Here is a 17,886-nt window from a genome sequence, read left to right as displayed (position 1 = left end):
CTGGGAGGCGGGGTGGGCAGCACCAGACGCCACCAGCGGGGTCCGGGGCCACCGGGAGGGGCAGCAGCCTGCCTAGCCATGCCTGTGGGGCCCTGGGAACATTGCAGGCATGGGGTTGCTGAGACCCAGACCGGGCCTCTGGCCACAGATTCACAGCTTCCCAGAGACCGACTCTACCAGGCCGCCTGGTGGCCATGTGGCTGGGCCACAGGGTGTCTGTTCAAGATGTGACACAGAGAGGAGGTGCGGGAGGAAATCCAGAGAATGTGATGTGGGGGTTGATGACTCACTTCCTTTGGGCTTTGTCCTTCTTGGTCTTGGTTCTTTTCTTTCGGGCCTGGAGCCCAAGCACTGCAGGAGAGAGGGATGGATGAAGGCTGAATGTGGAAGAAGAGGCGTGAGGCCCGAATGGGGGGCGGCCTGAGGGGCGGCTCCAGGGCCAGTGCCACAGCTTTGGCAAAGCAGCTGGCCAGGAGGCAGGTGTTCCAGGGGGTGCCGAGCAGCACCTCACCATCCCTCTATGAGGACACCCCACACAGGCGCTGCCTTCGCTAGCAGGCTCTGGGCGACATCTACAAATGCTACTGCACCCTCTAACATTCCGGGCAAAGAACTGACCCTGTGCCCCTCCGGGTACCAGGCTTGCTAGGAGCGTGCTGTCACCAATGCCATAGATCAAAGGCAAAAACCTGGTGAGGCGGGTACACCAGAGGGGACTCGGGCTGGGGCAGGGGACCAGCCGCCAGGGATCTGCCTCGCCTGCAGAGAGAGAGGTTCTGCAGTGGCCCCAAGATGCCGGTGGGCCCGGCCAGGGATCAAGGGGCATGGAAGGACATACGGGGAAGGGGCAAGGAGCCACAGCCCTGAGGCAGGGGTTGAGGGGCGGTGCCACCTCAGAGAAGGGGTGCTGCACTGCAGGGTACCGGACTGACTGACGTGATTCAGAGAAGCTCCCAGGCGGCCTTCGCACTTCAGAGGCGGCGACTCCTGCTCCCACCTTGACCCAAAAGCAAGCCCGCACTGCCCTGCCCCACGGCAGAGCATGTCCAGGCAGTGAGTGCGAAGCCTTCCACCTGTTCCGGAGAAGGGGGGGCAGTAAAGAATGGAAGCGGGGACCGGGGAGAGGAAAGGATGTGGAGCGTCCGCAATGAAGAGGGGCTTGAGAAAGAGGCTCGGAAGCCTGACGGGAAGGTTTGTTCTGTTTACCTGGCAGCTGCCCCTTACGAAGGGCAGAGAGCATGGCTCTGAGGGCTCCCTGCGCGCTGAGTCAGGTTCCACAGCCAACTGGAACTGGCCGCAGTTTCCTGGTCTGTAACATGGATTAAGCATGTCTCAGTGCTTTCACTGAGCTTTGATGGCCAATTGAGATACTATATAAGGAAAATGAGGGAAGAAGTGAGAAAGAAAAAGAAAGGCGAACAACACAAAAGAAAGACTGGAAGGAACCTGTAAACCCATTGTCACTTAAATAGGGAATATAGTCAATAGTGTTGTAATGATGGTATGATGCCAGGTGGGTACTGGAAATATCAGGGAACACTTTGTAAAGTATATGATGGTCTAACCCAGCCGTGGGCAAACTACGGCCCGCGGGCCATATCCGGCCCGTTCAGCTGTTCTATCTGGCCCGCGGAGCCGAAAGAGCAGAGGGTTCTCTTGCTCTCCCCTCCGCTCCTTTACTTTGAATTTATATTAGTTCACACAAACACTCCATCCATGCTTTTGTTCCGGCCCTCCGATCCAGTTTAAGAACCCATTGTGGCCCTCGAGTCAAAAAGTTTGCCCACCCCTGGTCTAACCACTATTCTGTAACTAATATAAAACCTGAAACTAATACAAAATAATGTTGAATGTAAAGAAATGAAAATTGGAGTGAAATTTTTATAAATTTTGAAGTTTAAATAAAGGCTGTAAAGGAAGGAAGGGGGAGAATAAAATAGTGTTTTTCATTTTACCACTTTATTGTCTTTTCAGTACATGAAAAAGACAGTTGTCTTTATATGGTGCTTTTATACTTTTCTAAGTCATTATCTCATTTTAATTTCAGGGCAACTTAAAGGCAAGATAATTATTCCCTCCACTATTCAAAGAAAGGAAATCTTGGTGTCTGGTCCCAATGATTCAATCATCAAACCCTTATTATAAAGCAGGGTTAGTAAAATTTTCTGTGAAGGGTCATATCTATACTAATAAAAGCCTTGGGGGTGATCAGGCCAGCAGGGGAGGGTAGTTGGGGGCAATCAGGCTGGCAGAGGAGCAGTTAGGTGTCAATCAGGCTGGCAAGGGAGCAGTTAGGGGGCAATCAGGCAGGCAGGCGAGCGGTTAGCAGCCAGTGGTCCCGGATTCTGAGAGGGATCCCAGATTGAAAAAGGTGCAGGCTGGGCTGAGGGACACCCTCCCCAGTGCACGAATTTCATGCACTGGGCCTCTAGTGATAGTTTATAATTTTGCTAGAAATTAACCAGTCTGTTGATCTATAATTCCTAGTATTCATTTTCTTTTGAATAATTAAGGCAATGTTTATCTAAATGACAGATCTCTGGATATCTCATCTTCATGACCACTTAGAAAAATAATAAAAATTTAATGACAGTGGCATTAAATTCACATCTACAAATCCTTCTCATCCAAATTGAATTAAGTCATCTAGTTCTTTCACTTAAAGCAAATAGAACTGTTAACCAGAGCAGTAACTATATGCAAAGTGTAAATGCTTATTAATATAATTCTTAATGCTTAAAGTACATATAAATTTATATTTGAAAATGTCATTTTTAGAAAAATAATTTTGAAATGCTCTAGAACATAATGATCTCTTGCATAAATAAATATTAAATAATTATGTAATTACCAAATGAATATCACAAAATTATGTGTTTCTTCTCCAACATTCATGTTTTTCTTAATCAGGGGATTAACTTGTTTTAAAAAACTGAGTTCTTAAAAGAAAAAATGAGTTCTTACTTCTTCAGTCTCAACATCTGTTCATTCACAATAAATACTTAATGTATGTTGACACTATTATTAAAGTATCATTTATTTGTTCCTATTTCACAGGTTAAGGAAGAAATATGACCTAAAAATAAAAGCATATTGTTAGAATCTTTTTTTGTGTTTTTGTTTCCTGAACTTCATTTAAAATTAGAATTGACCAACTACTGACAACAAAGAATAAAAGCATGCCATATATATACTTGTAGTAAATTCCATTTCTTTCTGTCCGCTCCTATATTTCAAGGTTCAAATCACACGATGAAAATTGCAAATTTTTCTATTTATGCAGGAATTATGGCTGTGAAACTAGGTAACTTGCTCAATGTACTCATACTAATATGCAACTTATAGCTCTACAGATGGTTTTCATTACTAACATGCCAAGGAAACTTATTTCGCAGTTTACTTCTGTTCACTAATTCAATAGATGTTGTTGTCTATAATAGAGATAAAATGGGAGGAAAAATTCAGATCGATTAATCAAATGCAGGTGCCAGCCACCTATCAGGCACTGGGCTATGTCACAGGGATTAAAAAAGGGCTTGAGAGGGGCAAAAGACATCGCCTTTGAACTTTTAAAACTTAAAATACGTTAGAGAGTACAGCTATGTAAAATCACATTACAACAACAATACAAATAGCTACTATTTATCAAGCATTTACTGAGGACTAGGAACTACGCTAAGCTTTTAATAGAAACTACTTTATCAGTTGACACACCCAAGAACTCTATGAAGCCGGGCCAGCATGGCCCAGTGGTTGAGTGTTGACTTATGAACCAGGAGGTCACGGTTCCATTCCTGGTCGGGGCACATGCTGGGTCCCAGGCTAGATCCCCAGTGTGCTGTAAGCAGCTGATGGATGATTCTCTCTCATCATTTAAGTTTCTATCTTTCCCTCTCTCTTCCTCTCTGAAATAAATAAAATATATTTTTAAAAAAAGAACTCTATGAAGTAAATTCTTTGTAAAGCCTGACCTGCTAGCTCCAGTTAGACACTATCTGTATTACTGTGCCTTACGTATTTTTCTATTATTGTCAAAGATATATGAGTATCACACTCGGGCAGTCATCGAAGTGGTGTAGAGAAAATCATAATAAAACATGTCTGGGATGGCAAGGTATTAAGAGTTTAAGGAGTTCACAAGATTAAAAACTAAAATGGTAAACTGGAAAATTGGCTTAAGCCAAGTCTTCATAGCATAACTTGATTATTTTGTTTAACAATTTAAGTTTCCGTATTTATCGGAAGCACCCATATTCAAATTAGTTTAAAATGTGATATAAGACTACTATTTTAATTATCGAAATTTGGACTAGTGATGCCACTTCATTGCTATGAAGTTACAGACTGGCCTCACTTGAAGCCTGGCCCCATTTTTCACATCCAGAATTAAAATATAGGTCATTTAAGGATCAGAGCAACCTCAAGATCATGATACTTACTTTTTAAATTCCTTACATTTAATATCATCTCTTAACATTGGTCACATCATAACACATTTACCCATGTTTTGTCCCCTATATTTATAACCAGGTCCATATAGAAAATAATGTCTTCTATTTATTTTTTAATCCCAAAATTTTTTGTGCCTGGCCCAATGCTTAGTACCAACTTAATAAAGTCTATTACAGAATCTGAAATACGGATTGAGCACCAAGAAGAAAACAAGAGTCCTAGCAGGTGTGGGTCAATGGCTAGAGTGTAGGCCTGTGGACCAAGGGAACCCGGATTCGATTCTGGTTAAGGGCACGTACCTCGGTTGCAGGCTCCTCCCCAACCCAGGCCCTGGTTGGGACTCATGCAGGAGGCAACCAATCAATGTGTTTCTCTCACATCGATGTTTCTCTCTGTCTTTCCCTCTCTCTTCCACTCTCCTTAAAAAATCAATGGAAAAATATCAAGTGAGGAGTAGGAGAAGGAGGAAGAGAAAGAGGAGGAAGAGGGAGAGGAAGAGGGAGAGGAAGAGGAGGAGGAAGAAAAGGAAGAGGAAGAGGAAGAGGAGGAAGAGGAAAAATAGAGGAGGGAGAGGAGGAGGAAGAGGAGGAAGAGGAGGAGGAAGAGGAGGAGGAGGAGGAGGAGGAGGAGGAGGAGGAGGAGGAAGTAGGGAGTACCAATGGTGGGGGCTGCAACGTCAGAGTGATCGAGGAAGAACTCATTAAGGGGAGACATTTATGAAACACAAAGATGAAGGAATGATGTGGATGCCTGAGGAGTGCTTTCCAGCAGAGGAATCAGACGGAAAGGCCTGGAAGGATGAACTGTGTGTTCTTAAGAGACCAGGGTGGCTGGAGCAGGAATGAAGTAGTAGTAAGCAACGTGGAAGGAGGAGGATGGGCATGAACACTGCAGCCCTGCAGGCCCCTGGCGAGATGGGAGCTACCGAGGGCAGCACTTTGAGGAGCATTGAAGTGGCAGGATCTGCTCTGTATTTTACAAGAATCCTTCCAGCTGTCATGTGGAGAAAAGAGAGCAGGGGCGTCAAGAAATCATTTAACATCAGAAATCATTTTTAAAAGACTAACAAGTAGAAGGAGAAACTGTAAATGCCGAAAAAATTCTAAGTATTTCCCCAATACAAGATAGAAGTGAATATAACGAAAAGATTTTATAAGAATTCCCAACAAGCTTGCTTTCAAGACACATGACAAAGGACTTCATCAGTTTTTTGTGTGTCTTCTGCATGTTTTCATTTCAGTAACTTCACTGCCAGGTGGGCAGGCGGCCTGTGGGCCCTGCGTGACCTCTGAGATAGTCCTGAGACACATGCTGTCTCACCTACAAAACCAGATGGCTGCTTTACCCCAACACTGCCTGTCCATCCAAAAATAGAGCTCTGGAAACCTATTTCCTTGTGAACGTAGAGCAAATGTTAGAATTAGTTAGACATCGCAATAACTGCTTCACATTTTACCCTGATATTAACTTATAATGCCTACATTTCAAGAATCTTTGAAATCCATCGTTACATGTGCTTGAGTCACTATATAATTTTCTTTCAAAACTATAAGCACTTGCTAACCAAATATTAAATAGTGAATGTTTAGTCCTTGAATACTAGGCACACAATTTTAGTTTCCAATGTCCTCTCTCTGTTGTATGGAATGAGTTCCTGACATGGGAGTCATAACTAAACCCAAAAATATGATAATGGAGTTTTACATGAAAGCTTCCATTATTAATGTTCTTTTTATCCCAAAGCTATTACTTTCAAGCTTTTATGAACATTATTCATTCTTTGCCTCTTAAGAGGCAGATATATCTTTTCTATGGGGAACTGACTCTTTTGTCTATAAATAGGCATGTAAAATATTACAAGACAGACCTCATACCACAGGTCCAACCGGTCCCTTACTACCAGCAGAGATTATACTCGAACAAAGAGACTCACATTTTTACTCCTTTCTTCGACCCCTCTACATGGCCCAGAAAAACTGCTGGTTCTCCTCAGTGCTCTGCATTTTTCTCCCTCCTCTTGCCTCACTAGAAAAGTACCCTTCTCTCAGACAACCTATGTTTATAATTCCTTCAAGACTGGGCTCAAAACTCTACCTGTCTGGCTGGAAGATAATTTTCCATAATAGAAACTGAACACTTGAAAGACAGAGTACTGCCATGCTTTTAAATTACTCATCCTGTCTTTCCAGTTTGACTGTTCAATTTATAGGTGAAGTTTTTACTCATCTGGTACTAGTTATAAGCATTAAACTATCATAGTTTTATTTTCCCGGGATTGTTAAAAGGTGTTAGGGCGTGACTCAGATGGCTGCACCTGATAGCAAGAGCTAAAATTTATTGCTAGCCAGCCATGTTTACATGCATCAGCTCATTTAATTTCTACAACAGCCTTATTTTCTAAGTGCTATCGTAACACTCATTCTAGAGTCGTAGAGACTGAAGCATACAACAGTAATTTGCCAAAGGTTACACAGCTTACCTGTGAAGGCATTGAAAAAGCACTTTACCAATGTTTTAGCTTACTTAATCCTCACGACTACCCTATGAGGCGGGTATTACCTCTATTCCACAGATGAGGAAACTGAAGTACGAGACTTGACACAGTCACCCGGGTAGTAAGTGGCCAGTCAGGGTGGGAGTCAGATCCAGAGGCCTCAGGTATCACCACCAAGCATTCGACTTTCTGAATTAACTGTGTATCTGAGGTTTCGTGTGTTCAACTATAGCAATGGTTTCTTGAGTATTACTTTTATGCATTCTTTAGTTTGCTACATATTTAAGAGCTTATATATAAACTAGTGGCCTGGTGCACAAAATTCATGCACAAGGCGGGGGGGGGGGGGGTGTCCCTCAGCCCGGCCTGCACCCTCTCCAATCTGGGACCCCTTGAAGGATGTCCTACTGCTGGTTTACAGGGATCGGGCCTAAACTGGCAGTCAGACATCCCTCTCACAATCTGGGACTGCTGGCTCCTAATTGCTCACCTGCCTGCCTGCCTGATTGCCCCTAACCACTCTGCCTGCTGGCCTGCTAGCCCCTAACTGCCCCCCGCCGTCGGCCTGATCACCCCCAATGGCCTCCCCCACCAGCCTGATCACCGACAACTTCCATCCCATCCGGGCCTGATCACCCACAACTGCCCTCCCCTCTTGGCCTCTAACTGGTTCTACCTCAGCCCCACCACCATGGCTTTGCCCAGAAGAATGTCCGGAAGGCTTCCTAGAAGGTCTCCCAGTCTAATTAGCATATTACCCTTTTATTAGTATAAATAGAGGCCTGGTGCACGAGTGGGGGTGAGCTGGTTTGCCCTGAAGGGTGTCCCGGATCATGGTGGGGGTTCCATTGGGGTGTGGGGCGGCCTGGGCGAGAGGCCTGTGGTGGTTTGCAGGCCAGCCACGCCCCCATGGGGTGGGGGTCCCCGCTGGGGTGCCTGGCCAGCCTGGGTGAGGGGCTGAGGGCCATTTTCAGGCTGGCCACAGCCCCTTCAGCATAGGGGTCCCCGCTGGGGTGCCTGGCCAGCCTGGGTGAGGGGCTGAGGGCCATTTTCAGGCTGGCCACATCCCCCTTCAGGGTAGGGGTCCCTGCTGGGGTGCCTGGCCAGCCTGGGTGAGGGGCTGAGGGCCATTTTCAGGCTGGCCACACCCCCTTCAGGGTGGGGGTCCCCACTGGGGTGCCTGGCCAGCCTGGGTGAGGGGCTGAGGGCCATTTTCAGGCTGGCCACACCCCCCAGCGACCCAGGCCCCCAGCCCCTCCTTGAGCAGTGGCCAGGGCGGGCAGGAAGTTTGGCTTCCTCCATCGCAGGGGGGCAACCCAAGCCTCCTGCTTGCTCCAGCTCCATGGCCGCTGCCATCTTTGTTGGGTTAATTTGCATACTCACTCCTGATTGGCTGGTGGGCATAGTGGAGAGACGGTCAATTTGCATGTTTCTCTTTTATTAGTGTAACTAGTAGGGTAGTAAATACAGTGAGAGGACATAAATACTATTACAGTGGAACCTCAGTTCTCAAACTTAATTCATTCCAGAAGGCTGTTTGAGAAGCAATTTGTCCGAAAACCGAATCATTTTCCCCATTAGAAATAATGTAAATTGAATTAATCCATTCCCAGACCTCCAAATGATTCCTGTTTTAACCTTTCTTATATACAGCACGTCTAATATACTGTTTAATGTGTAAACACTTCTTTTCTTAAATTTTTCGAACCACCCCCATATTAGCCTTAAATGAGTCATTTTAGCATTTGGTCAAGGGTGTCTTTCAGGTCAGCATGCAGCATCTTTGCTTGTTCATATACCAATGCCTCCAAAATGGCTGACAGTGGCTAAATGCTTTTATCCAAATCAACAATTTTTCTACTTCTATTGTGATCAGTTTCTTTCACACCCTTAGAACATGAGCACTCTTGATGGCCTCCTTATGTTTTAAAATTGTGCTTTCTTTTGCCAGCAACTAAAGCATTCTCTCCTTTGTTGCCTGAGAGACCCTTTTTGCCATATTGAGGTATCAGCTTGAAAGGGTTGTCAACACCAAAGTTTGGTTCCACAACAGACATTTTTTTCTGTGAACAACTTGGTAGAGAAATGAACTGTTCGAGATGGGAGACATTCAACAAACAAGGCTTAACTGTACTACCAAATTAGGTAACCCTGTAAACTCCTGGTCTACCAGGGAGATGAGTCATGGCCAAAAAGATCCACTGCAACACGTAATGCAGTTAAATGTCCCGAGTGTGTGGTTCAGAGAAAGTGCCAACATCCAGCAGCGGCCCATTGAGAAAGCTTTCCTGATAAAGCAAGGCCTGGAAGGATGAGTAAACATCCTTTGATGATTCTATGGTAGGATTAACAACCTCATGTTTCTCTTTCCCCAGCAGACTTTTAAGACCAGGGACTATTTTTATCCTTGTCTCTCCAGCGCCCAACAAAGTCATCACTCAGTAAATGACTGAGGGATGGGTAGAGAGAATGTTACGAAAAAGCACATTCCAAGCAGACAGAACATCATGACAGAAAGGAGAAGCAGAAATAGCTTCTTTTTTTTTTTTTTTAGTTTAGTTGCTACATCATGGACAGTATCTGTGTTGTCTAATTCCAGGAGGCCCCACTGTATTCCATGGGAATCCACCCCCTCCAGGGTAAATGCAGCGTGAATGGAGCTCCCCCGCCCCGCCCCCTGCCCTCAAGGTGTGCAACACAGCTGCCCTCAGCATGGGCATCCCTGTTCACAAGCTCTTAGCAAAGAAATGTTCTAATCAGCTCTGCTTTCCTCACTGTCACTCCATGGTATGCCACGGCTACTTTCCAAAGTCTGTATTTTAAAATTCATGTCCACATCACAGATGCTCGTAGCTTCAGGGACCAGAGTCAGTGTCACTGTGCAGAAGAACATAGGCTGACTATGAAGCCAGACCTCTCCTGGCAAATTCTGGCTCCACCAGATGCTTTGTGACCAAGAGAAAGTGACTTCATCTCTTTCTGCTAAATATCTTCATCTCAAAAAGAGTAGTATTGTCACTGGGTTATTTGTTATGAAGATTATGTAAACAGAGGCAAAATGTTTAGAAGAGTGCCTGACACAGAGCAGTAATGAGCAAATGTTAGACATTAACATTTCCAGGGCATAGGTAGCTAATTCCATTGTCAATTCACATTCTTCCTCCAGAGTGACTGCTGAGATTTCGCCCTAGGGCAGTGGTTGGCAAACTGCGGCTCCCCAGCCACATGCCGCTCTTTGGCCCCTTGAATGTGGCTCTTCCACAAAACACCATGGCCTGGGCGAGTCTATTTTGAAGAAGTGGCATTATAAGAAGTTTAATTTAAAAAATTAGGCTCTCAAAAGAAATTTCAGTCGTTGTACTGTTGATATTTGGCTCTGTTGACTAATGAGTTTGCCGACCACTGCCCTAGGGCAACACAGGGAGATGATGAAGTCAGATAAAGAAGAAAGCCAATGCCTCCACCCTGGTGGCACTGGTGATCCCCTGACCCTGCTCAGTCTGGCTGTGAAGTGAGGCTACTGTCATGTGGCTTTGACACGTATTCCAGACCACACCATTCCAAACAGTGGTGCTAATCCTATCTAATAAAAGAGTAATATGCAAATTAACCATCACTCTGCTACACCCACAAGCCACGCCCACCAGCCAATCAGGAGCAAATATACAAATAAACCCAACCAAGACCCTAGGGCCACAGAGAGCAGGAGGGAGGCTTGTGTTTCCCTGGCGATGGAGGAAGCCAAGCTTTCCGCCTGCCCTTGCCGGCCTAGGCCTCCACTCAAGGCTACAAAGTTTCAATGACAGAAGATACATAAATCCAAACAGAAATGGCGGCAGCCACGGAGCTGGAAAGAGCAGGAGGCTAGGGTTGTCCGCGGCGATGGGGGAAGCCAAGCTTCTGCAGCCCTGGCCCGCCCAGGCCTCTTGCTTAAGGCTACAAGTTTTAATTATAGAAGATACATAAATTCCAACAGAAATGGCTGCCGCCATGGAGCAAGCAGAAGGCTTGGCTCCGCTCCAGGCTACAAAGTTTCAATTGTAGAAGATAAATAAACCCCAGATACCAGGGCCTCCGCTTGGGTCGCCATGGGGCGTGGACGGCCTGCAAACCACCACAGACCCCTCGCCCAGGCCACCCCACGCCCCAAGGGAACGCCCACCCTGATCCGGGACACCCTTCAGGGCAAACCAGCTGGCCCCCACCCGTGCACCAGGCCTCTATCCTATCTAATAAAAGAGTAATATGCAGATTGACCATCACTCCAACACACAAGATGGCTGCCCCCATGTGGTCAAAGATCCTGCCCCCATGTGGACACAAGATGGCCACCACAAGATGGCCAGCAAGGGAGGGCAGTTGGGAGGGACCAGGCCTGCAAGGGAGGGCAGTTGGGGGCGAGCAAGCCTACAGGGAAAGGCAGTTGGGAGGGACCCAGGCCTGCAGGGAAGAGCAGTTGGGGGGGACCCAGGCCTGCAGGGGAGAGCAGTTGGGGGGGGCGACTAGGCCTGCAGGGGAGGGCAGTTGGGGGGGACCCAGGCCTGCAGGGGAGAGCAGTTAGGGGTGACCAGGCCGGCAGAGGAAGGCAGTTAGGGGCAAGCAGGCTGGCAGGGGAGCAGTTAGGCATCAATCAGGCTGGCAGGGGAGTGTTTAGGGGGTGACCAGGCTGGCAGGCAGAAGCGGTTAGGGGCAATCAGGAAGGCAGGCAGGCGAGCAGTTGGGAGCCAGCGGTCCTGGATTGTGAGAGGGATGTCCGACTGCCCGTTTAGGCCCGATCTGGGATCGGGCCTAAACGGGCAGTCGGACATCCCTAGAAGGGTCCCAAATTGGAGAGGGTGCAGGCTGGGCTGAGGGACCCCCCCTCACCGTGCATGAATTTCGTGCACCAGGCCTCTAGTCTGTAATAATAAAAGCATAATAAGCATAATATGCTAATTAGACCCGACAGCTGAATGACCTTCTGGACCCGGGACCTGGGGCTGCTGGGAGGGCAGAGGCAAGCCACCGCAGCTGCGAGGGCCAAGCCCCTTGCACAAATTTCGTGCATCAGGCGTCTAGTATTTAATAAAATTCCAAGTATAAAGCATGCAGTACTCCCAGTTTAGAGTATCTACAAAAGTTCCTATTTTTCTCTCTCTCTCTACATTCAAGGAAATTACATTTTAAATGTGGAAAAGGGGTTTTGATATTTTCTGGTGAGTACAGGTTTTCCTCATCACAATGTAAGTTTTCTTATTAGAAGTGTTGCTACTATTGACTCTGAAGGTCCAAGGGAAAAAAAAAAATGGAGGGGGCGGGGGGGGGGCTAGTAAAGAAATGAAAAGAATCCCACTTCTGGGACTATATCCTAAGAATCCAGAAACATCCATCAGAAAGAATATATGCACCTCTATGTTCATAGCAGCGTTATTTACAATAGCTAAGATCTGGAAATAGACTAAGTGCCCATCAGTAGATGAGTGGATTAAAAAGCTGTGGTACATTTACACAGTGGAATACTATGCAGCTGTAAGAGGATTTCTTACCCTTTGCAACAGCATGGATGGACCTGGAGACTATTATGTTAAGCAAAAAAAGCCAGTTAGAGAAAGACAAATATCACATGATCTCACTTATATTTGGAATCTAATGAACAAAATAAACTGACAAACAAAATAGGTCCAGAGGCATAGGTACATGGAACATAATAACAGATGTCAGTGGGATGGAGGGGTCAGGAAGAGATTAGCCAAAGAATATATATGCATATATACATAACCCATGGACACAACAGTGTGGGGAAGGCCTTGCATGAGGCAAGGCTTGGGTGAAGGGGGGCAAAAAGAGGGAAAATGGGGAACATCTGTAACACGGTCAACAATGAAAAATAAATAACAAATAAATGAAAAGGAATGAAGAGTTGTAGATAGGACAGATGTATAAAGCAATCCAAGTTGGATGAGAAAAAAAGGAAAATATCTCATGTGCTTTTTTTGTAAAATAGCAAGACTGCTTGCTATTTGAAATCTACCAGCAGGTTCTACATCATTAGAGGTGTTAAAGCCAAGGACATCAGAGCGAAATCATTCAACTTAGACTGTATTCTTACTTAGGGCTTAAAATACAGAAGAGGGAAAGGTAAGTGGATGAAAAAGAAGTGTTTTATACAGAAGTCACAGGAATAACTTCATAGAATTCAAGTGAACAGACTTCCGTCATTTCACCAACAGCTCACTCGAGGAGGGTGTTGCAATACTACTAGACAAACACAAGTAGGTCATAATCCTCATTATGATTCTGCACTGTCAAGCCACCAGAAATAAAAGGGGGGAGGGTAGTGCATGTAAACTGTTAATGTGTATGAAACAAGAAAATAAAGGAAATCATGCGAAGTTTTACTTTACACGTCAGTTTCATACCACCATAAATCCAATACAGAAATCCTGCTTTAAAAGAAGTTGAAAATGTGCCAAAACCGGTTTGGCTCAGTGGATAGAGCGTCGGCCTGCGGACTGAAGGGTCCCGGGTTCGATTCCGGTCAAGGGCATGTACCTTGGTTGCGGGCACATCCCCAGTAGGAGGTGTGCAGGAGGCAGCTGATCGATGTTTCTCTCTCATCGATGTTTCTAGCTCTCTATCCCTCTTCCTTCCTCTCTGTAAAATATCAATAAGATATATTTTAAATAAATAAATAAATAAATAAATAAATAAATAAAATAAAATAAAAGAAGTTGAAAATGAAAGAAAGAAATTGAGGGAAGGAGGATTAAAAAAAAACACACCAAAAAAAAAACTTGATTGCAAAAAGAAAGCATTAGTTGATTATTTAAAAATCTCACTGATTCTGGCTAACTATGCTTATCTTAAATGAATCTCTTTTTTTTACATTAATGCATAATTGCATGATGTTTTTGATAAAACAAGAGTTTACATTTGCTTTGCATTAAAGAATAAGAATTCAAAGTGCCATTTGGGGAAGAAAATGTGAAATATCTAAAAGAATTACTCAACAGGCCATACCATACTAATTACAAGATGCAGTATGTAGCTACAAATTGTGTTCCCGTAGAGGGAGCCCTGGAACAGAGACTGACAGAAGAAACTGATGTAAATCTAAAATTAATTCAACAAACCCAGTGCTGTATATAGAAATATGTCAATTCTCAGTAAAGGTTTTGAATATTGGTGAATATACACATTTAGGGAATTTCTGACGTTCCCTACACAGGCACTATCTCATGTTTAAAAGGAGCAATAAAGTAAATGCGGACACCATGGAGAAAAGGCTAAATTAAACTGCTTGCTTTTTGGGTTATGTGATAACAGGACTAAGTTCTTGTAATTTGCCCTTTCTTGACAACTTATTGTGTGTGTTATGCATCAGAGATACAAGATCCCAGATAACAATCAAATAAAGGAAAACTGCACTCAAATTCCTTTGATCCTGGTGTACCCAACCACACCTAAAAACTTTGATTACAAGTACAAAATTGTTAAACAATATGTCATTGTAAAGGACATAAACAATAAGATTACCCTGTAAAATACAATTTTTTAAATATTTTTTTGGGGGGGAGCAAATTGCGTTGAAGGGTTTCAGAACAGCCTCCCCAAGATGAACCACTTTGGCACACGATTATTTTGCGCTGAAGGCAACTGAGATCCCAAGGCTCAAGAGAAAATTTACCTCTCCCTTAAAGAATTTAAACTGGGGTCCGTGCCCACAGTAAGAGGTATTGCCAGAGATAACTTTTTATGACCTATCCAAAGGGCATGGCAAACATCTAATTACTGAATATCTGCTCTTCTTTTTAATATACTTTTATTGATTTCAGAGAGGGAGAGACAGAAACATCAATGATGAAAGAGAATCACTGATCGCTGCCTCCTGCACGCCCACACTAAGGATCAAGCCGCAACCAGGGCATATGCCCTGACCAGGAATGGAACTGTGACCTCCCGATTCATAGGTCCATGCTCAACCACTGAGCCATGCTGGCTGGGCATCTGCTCTTCTTATGTCCTTCCAATAATCTACCTCTGCTCAGATACAAGAGTCAACATAATATCCAAATACCCAGTACTTGCTATAGCTAAGCACTAGGAAGCTTCATTTAGAGATCTCTGCAAAACATTATTCAATCTCAAAATCACAAATAAGCGTCAGTCTCACTGAAGAAATCTTGCTACCTAAAATTGTTATTTTTATGCCAGAAGAAACAAAATAAAAAAGATGATCTGGGTGTCCCAAGCAGAGAATGCTGAGAAAAAGAATCCTGATCATTTGACTTTAATGCCAGGTTATTTGTTGAAGGCACAGGTGGTTCCTATAAAAGAGGTTTCACGTCAGCTGTACTTTGGTCAGATTGGGCTTCAATGTGCCAACTTAACATTTTGCTGAGAGCCTTGCCTTGCTTCACTAATTAACAGTACAAGAAACAAACTAAAGGGGGGTCAGTAATGATAGCTTTGGGACATAAAGTGCAGGGAACCGGGGTGCAGGCTCACAGTTCATGCGGAGTTGTCTAAACGGGGCTCGCTTCCCCTCAGAGCCTACAGAGAAGGGATGAAAAGCATAAATGTCAAACAAGTGGTGAATGGGCAGATCATCAGGAGCCCCAGGTTGAAAGGGCTTTCATCAAGCCCAGCCACGGGGAAGAAATACATCAAACGCACCCCAAAGGAAACAAAAACTGAATTATGAAATGCAACATCTGAAAAGCATCAGCGGTGTGTCTTAGAAACACTACCAGTGAGACTGAAGTCTCAACCCCCCACTTTCCCTCAAAAGTGCTTTCTAATAATACTGACCACATTCCAAATAGCTTGTCTGCCAAGAACTCAACGATTGTACTTCCCCTGCTCAGCAACCAGGGTGAAAAATCAATGCCAGGAGGACCTTAATCCCTTACTTTTGAAGTACATTGCAAATTTCTTGCTGGGCATTTATCTACAGAGGGAGTAGCTCCTAAATAAATGTAGGAAGTGAACATGACCTTTAATAGATCATTTTGGTTCCCAACAGGAAGGCAGGAGAGGCAAAACAAAGAGAATGGGTGAATATGAATTTAAAGGAAAAGTTAGAAAAATAGAGGAGCAAAGAATTAATTTGGGGAAAAGATGAAAGCAAAAGGCTATACAAAAAATAAGAGAAAAATTATACTCCACCTAAAGATAAATGACTAGAGAAGGAAAGAGAAGGGGGTAGCAAAGAATAGTTTTTGAGTCCAGAATTACTTTAAAATTAACTTGCTGTGACTTTAAGACTGACTGGGTTCGGAGTTTGGAATCCTAGAAAAGGAAAGAAGCTAGCAACTGAGAAACAAAGCGAGACATGCAGGAAAGCGGAGAGACCCTCCCTCATAAGCTGTGGGGCAGCATCAGGTCGGGCTGGATCAAGGAAAAAGCTTGTGATGAGCGGGGTCCTGTAAGGGCTCAGAGCGGCAACAATCACGAGAATTCACTCTTTCGTTGAAGAGCCGAGATTGTACGTGGAGAGGGGGGGGGGGGTAGCTGCATCAACCCACCCACCACCCAACTCCCACCTCCCACCTCCCACCTCCCGAGGGAGCCTTTGAGGCAGAACTAACAGACGGGCTTTCTTGGGGCAAGAGAAGTGGAGGGAATACTCTCCGACCTGGCAAGACCCGACGGAGACCCCAGAAAGAACGCAGCGACCAGGGTCAAGAGCGGTGACGCCAGGGGCCTCCAGGTGCCTTCCTAGATCCCCAACTCACCGATGCCAAGCCCTACGACCAGGCGGCCGGCGAGCAAGGTCTCCTTGTTGTTCGCCGCGGCCAGCACCGCGGAGCCGGCGGTGAAGAGGGCACTGGCCAGCAGGATGGAGGCTCGGCGGCCACAGACGCCGTTCAGGGCCCCGCCGGCCAGCGCCGAGACGGCGGCCGCCCCCACCGTGCTGGACACCAGCAGCTCCTGCCACAGCGCGTCCAGGCTGAGCTGCCGCTTGAGCAGCAGCATGGCCCCCGACACCACGCCGGTGTCATAGCCGAACAGGAAGCCGCCCAGCGCGGAAAAGACCGCCACCACATACACGAAGGCGGGGGTCTCGTCCTGCTGGAACTGCTGCCGCGCCGCGCGCTCCAGGTCCCCGACGCCGCCGCCCGTGCCCGCGCTCTGCAGGCTGCTGCTCGACTCGGCGGCCGCCAGGAGGCTGCGCTCCCCGGCCGCGCTCGCGGCGTCCGGCTCCTGCTGCTTCCTGCGCCGCTCGCCCTTGAGGCTGCTCAGACTCCGCAGCGTGTACTCCACATTCTCGCTCGCCTTGCGGGACATAGGGCGGCAGGAGCCCGGGGCTGCCCGGGGGCGAAGGGGTCGAGGCTCCGCGGGCCGGCGGTCTCGGAGGGCTAGACAGCCTGAGCGGGTAGAAGCGACCGCCGCCGCTTTCCTCCTGCCGGTTCCCGCTCCGGATGCCACGGCAGCAGCCGCCGCCGCGGCCGCTCCGGGGAGAAAGTTGCTGCCCGCCGCGCTCGGGCGCTGCGGAGTTGGAGGCTGGCGGGTCTCACTCGAGACTCACGCCCCGCGCCTGCCGAGCTGGCGTTGCGGAGCGGGCGAGAGGCGGGGCCGCGAGTCACGTGCAGCCCCGGGACCAGCGGGGCAAAGCCCGGGAGAGGCTCCGCCCCCTCCCTAGGCGGGGCTAGGCTCCCCCAGCTCCGGACCCCGCCCCCAAGTCGAGGAGAACCTCGCTTCCAGGCTCCTTCATTTAGGGCTCTGGGGTCTCTAAGGAATTAACCCTGGTCTGGGGGCTGCAGCTGGGAATCAGGCCAATGTGGGAATGCCGGGCAATAGGCTCCCACACCTGAGAAACTGGCTACAATGACTGCACGGGTCGGGAGGCTAGGGAGAGAGCCCCTAACACATCCTTGACCTCCCTCTGCCAGCCTGGGGATGGCCTTGACTGCACAGGGCCTAGAAAAAAACATCTTGGTGTGGCACATAGCAGGTAC

At 46.6% G+C, this 17,886-nt stretch overlaps 1 protein-coding gene across 1 annotated transcript in view; it reads right to left on the bottom strand.

The window, feature by feature from the left end:
- Positions 1-17,512, bottom strand: part of SLC2A13 (solute carrier family 2 member 13) — a 303,078-nt gene extending 285,566 nt beyond the window's left edge. The window contains exon 1 of the mRNA XM_080659231.1: positions 16,663-17,512. Coding sequence (XP_080515357.1) covers positions 16,663-17,215 — 553 coding nt within the window. The 5' untranslated portion in view covers positions 17,216-17,512. The remainder of the gene's footprint in view (positions 1-16,662) is intronic.
- Positions 17,513-17,886: the final 374 nt, after the last annotated feature.

This window comes from Plecotus auritus (genome assembly GCF_963455305.1).
Source record: "Plecotus auritus genome assembly, chromosome: 3".
NCBI lineage: Eukaryota > Metazoa > Chordata > Mammalia > Chiroptera > Vespertilionidae > Plecotus > Plecotus auritus.
The sequence above is the reverse complement of the archived record's forward strand: the minus strand, read 5'-3'. Positions and strand labels throughout refer to the sequence as shown.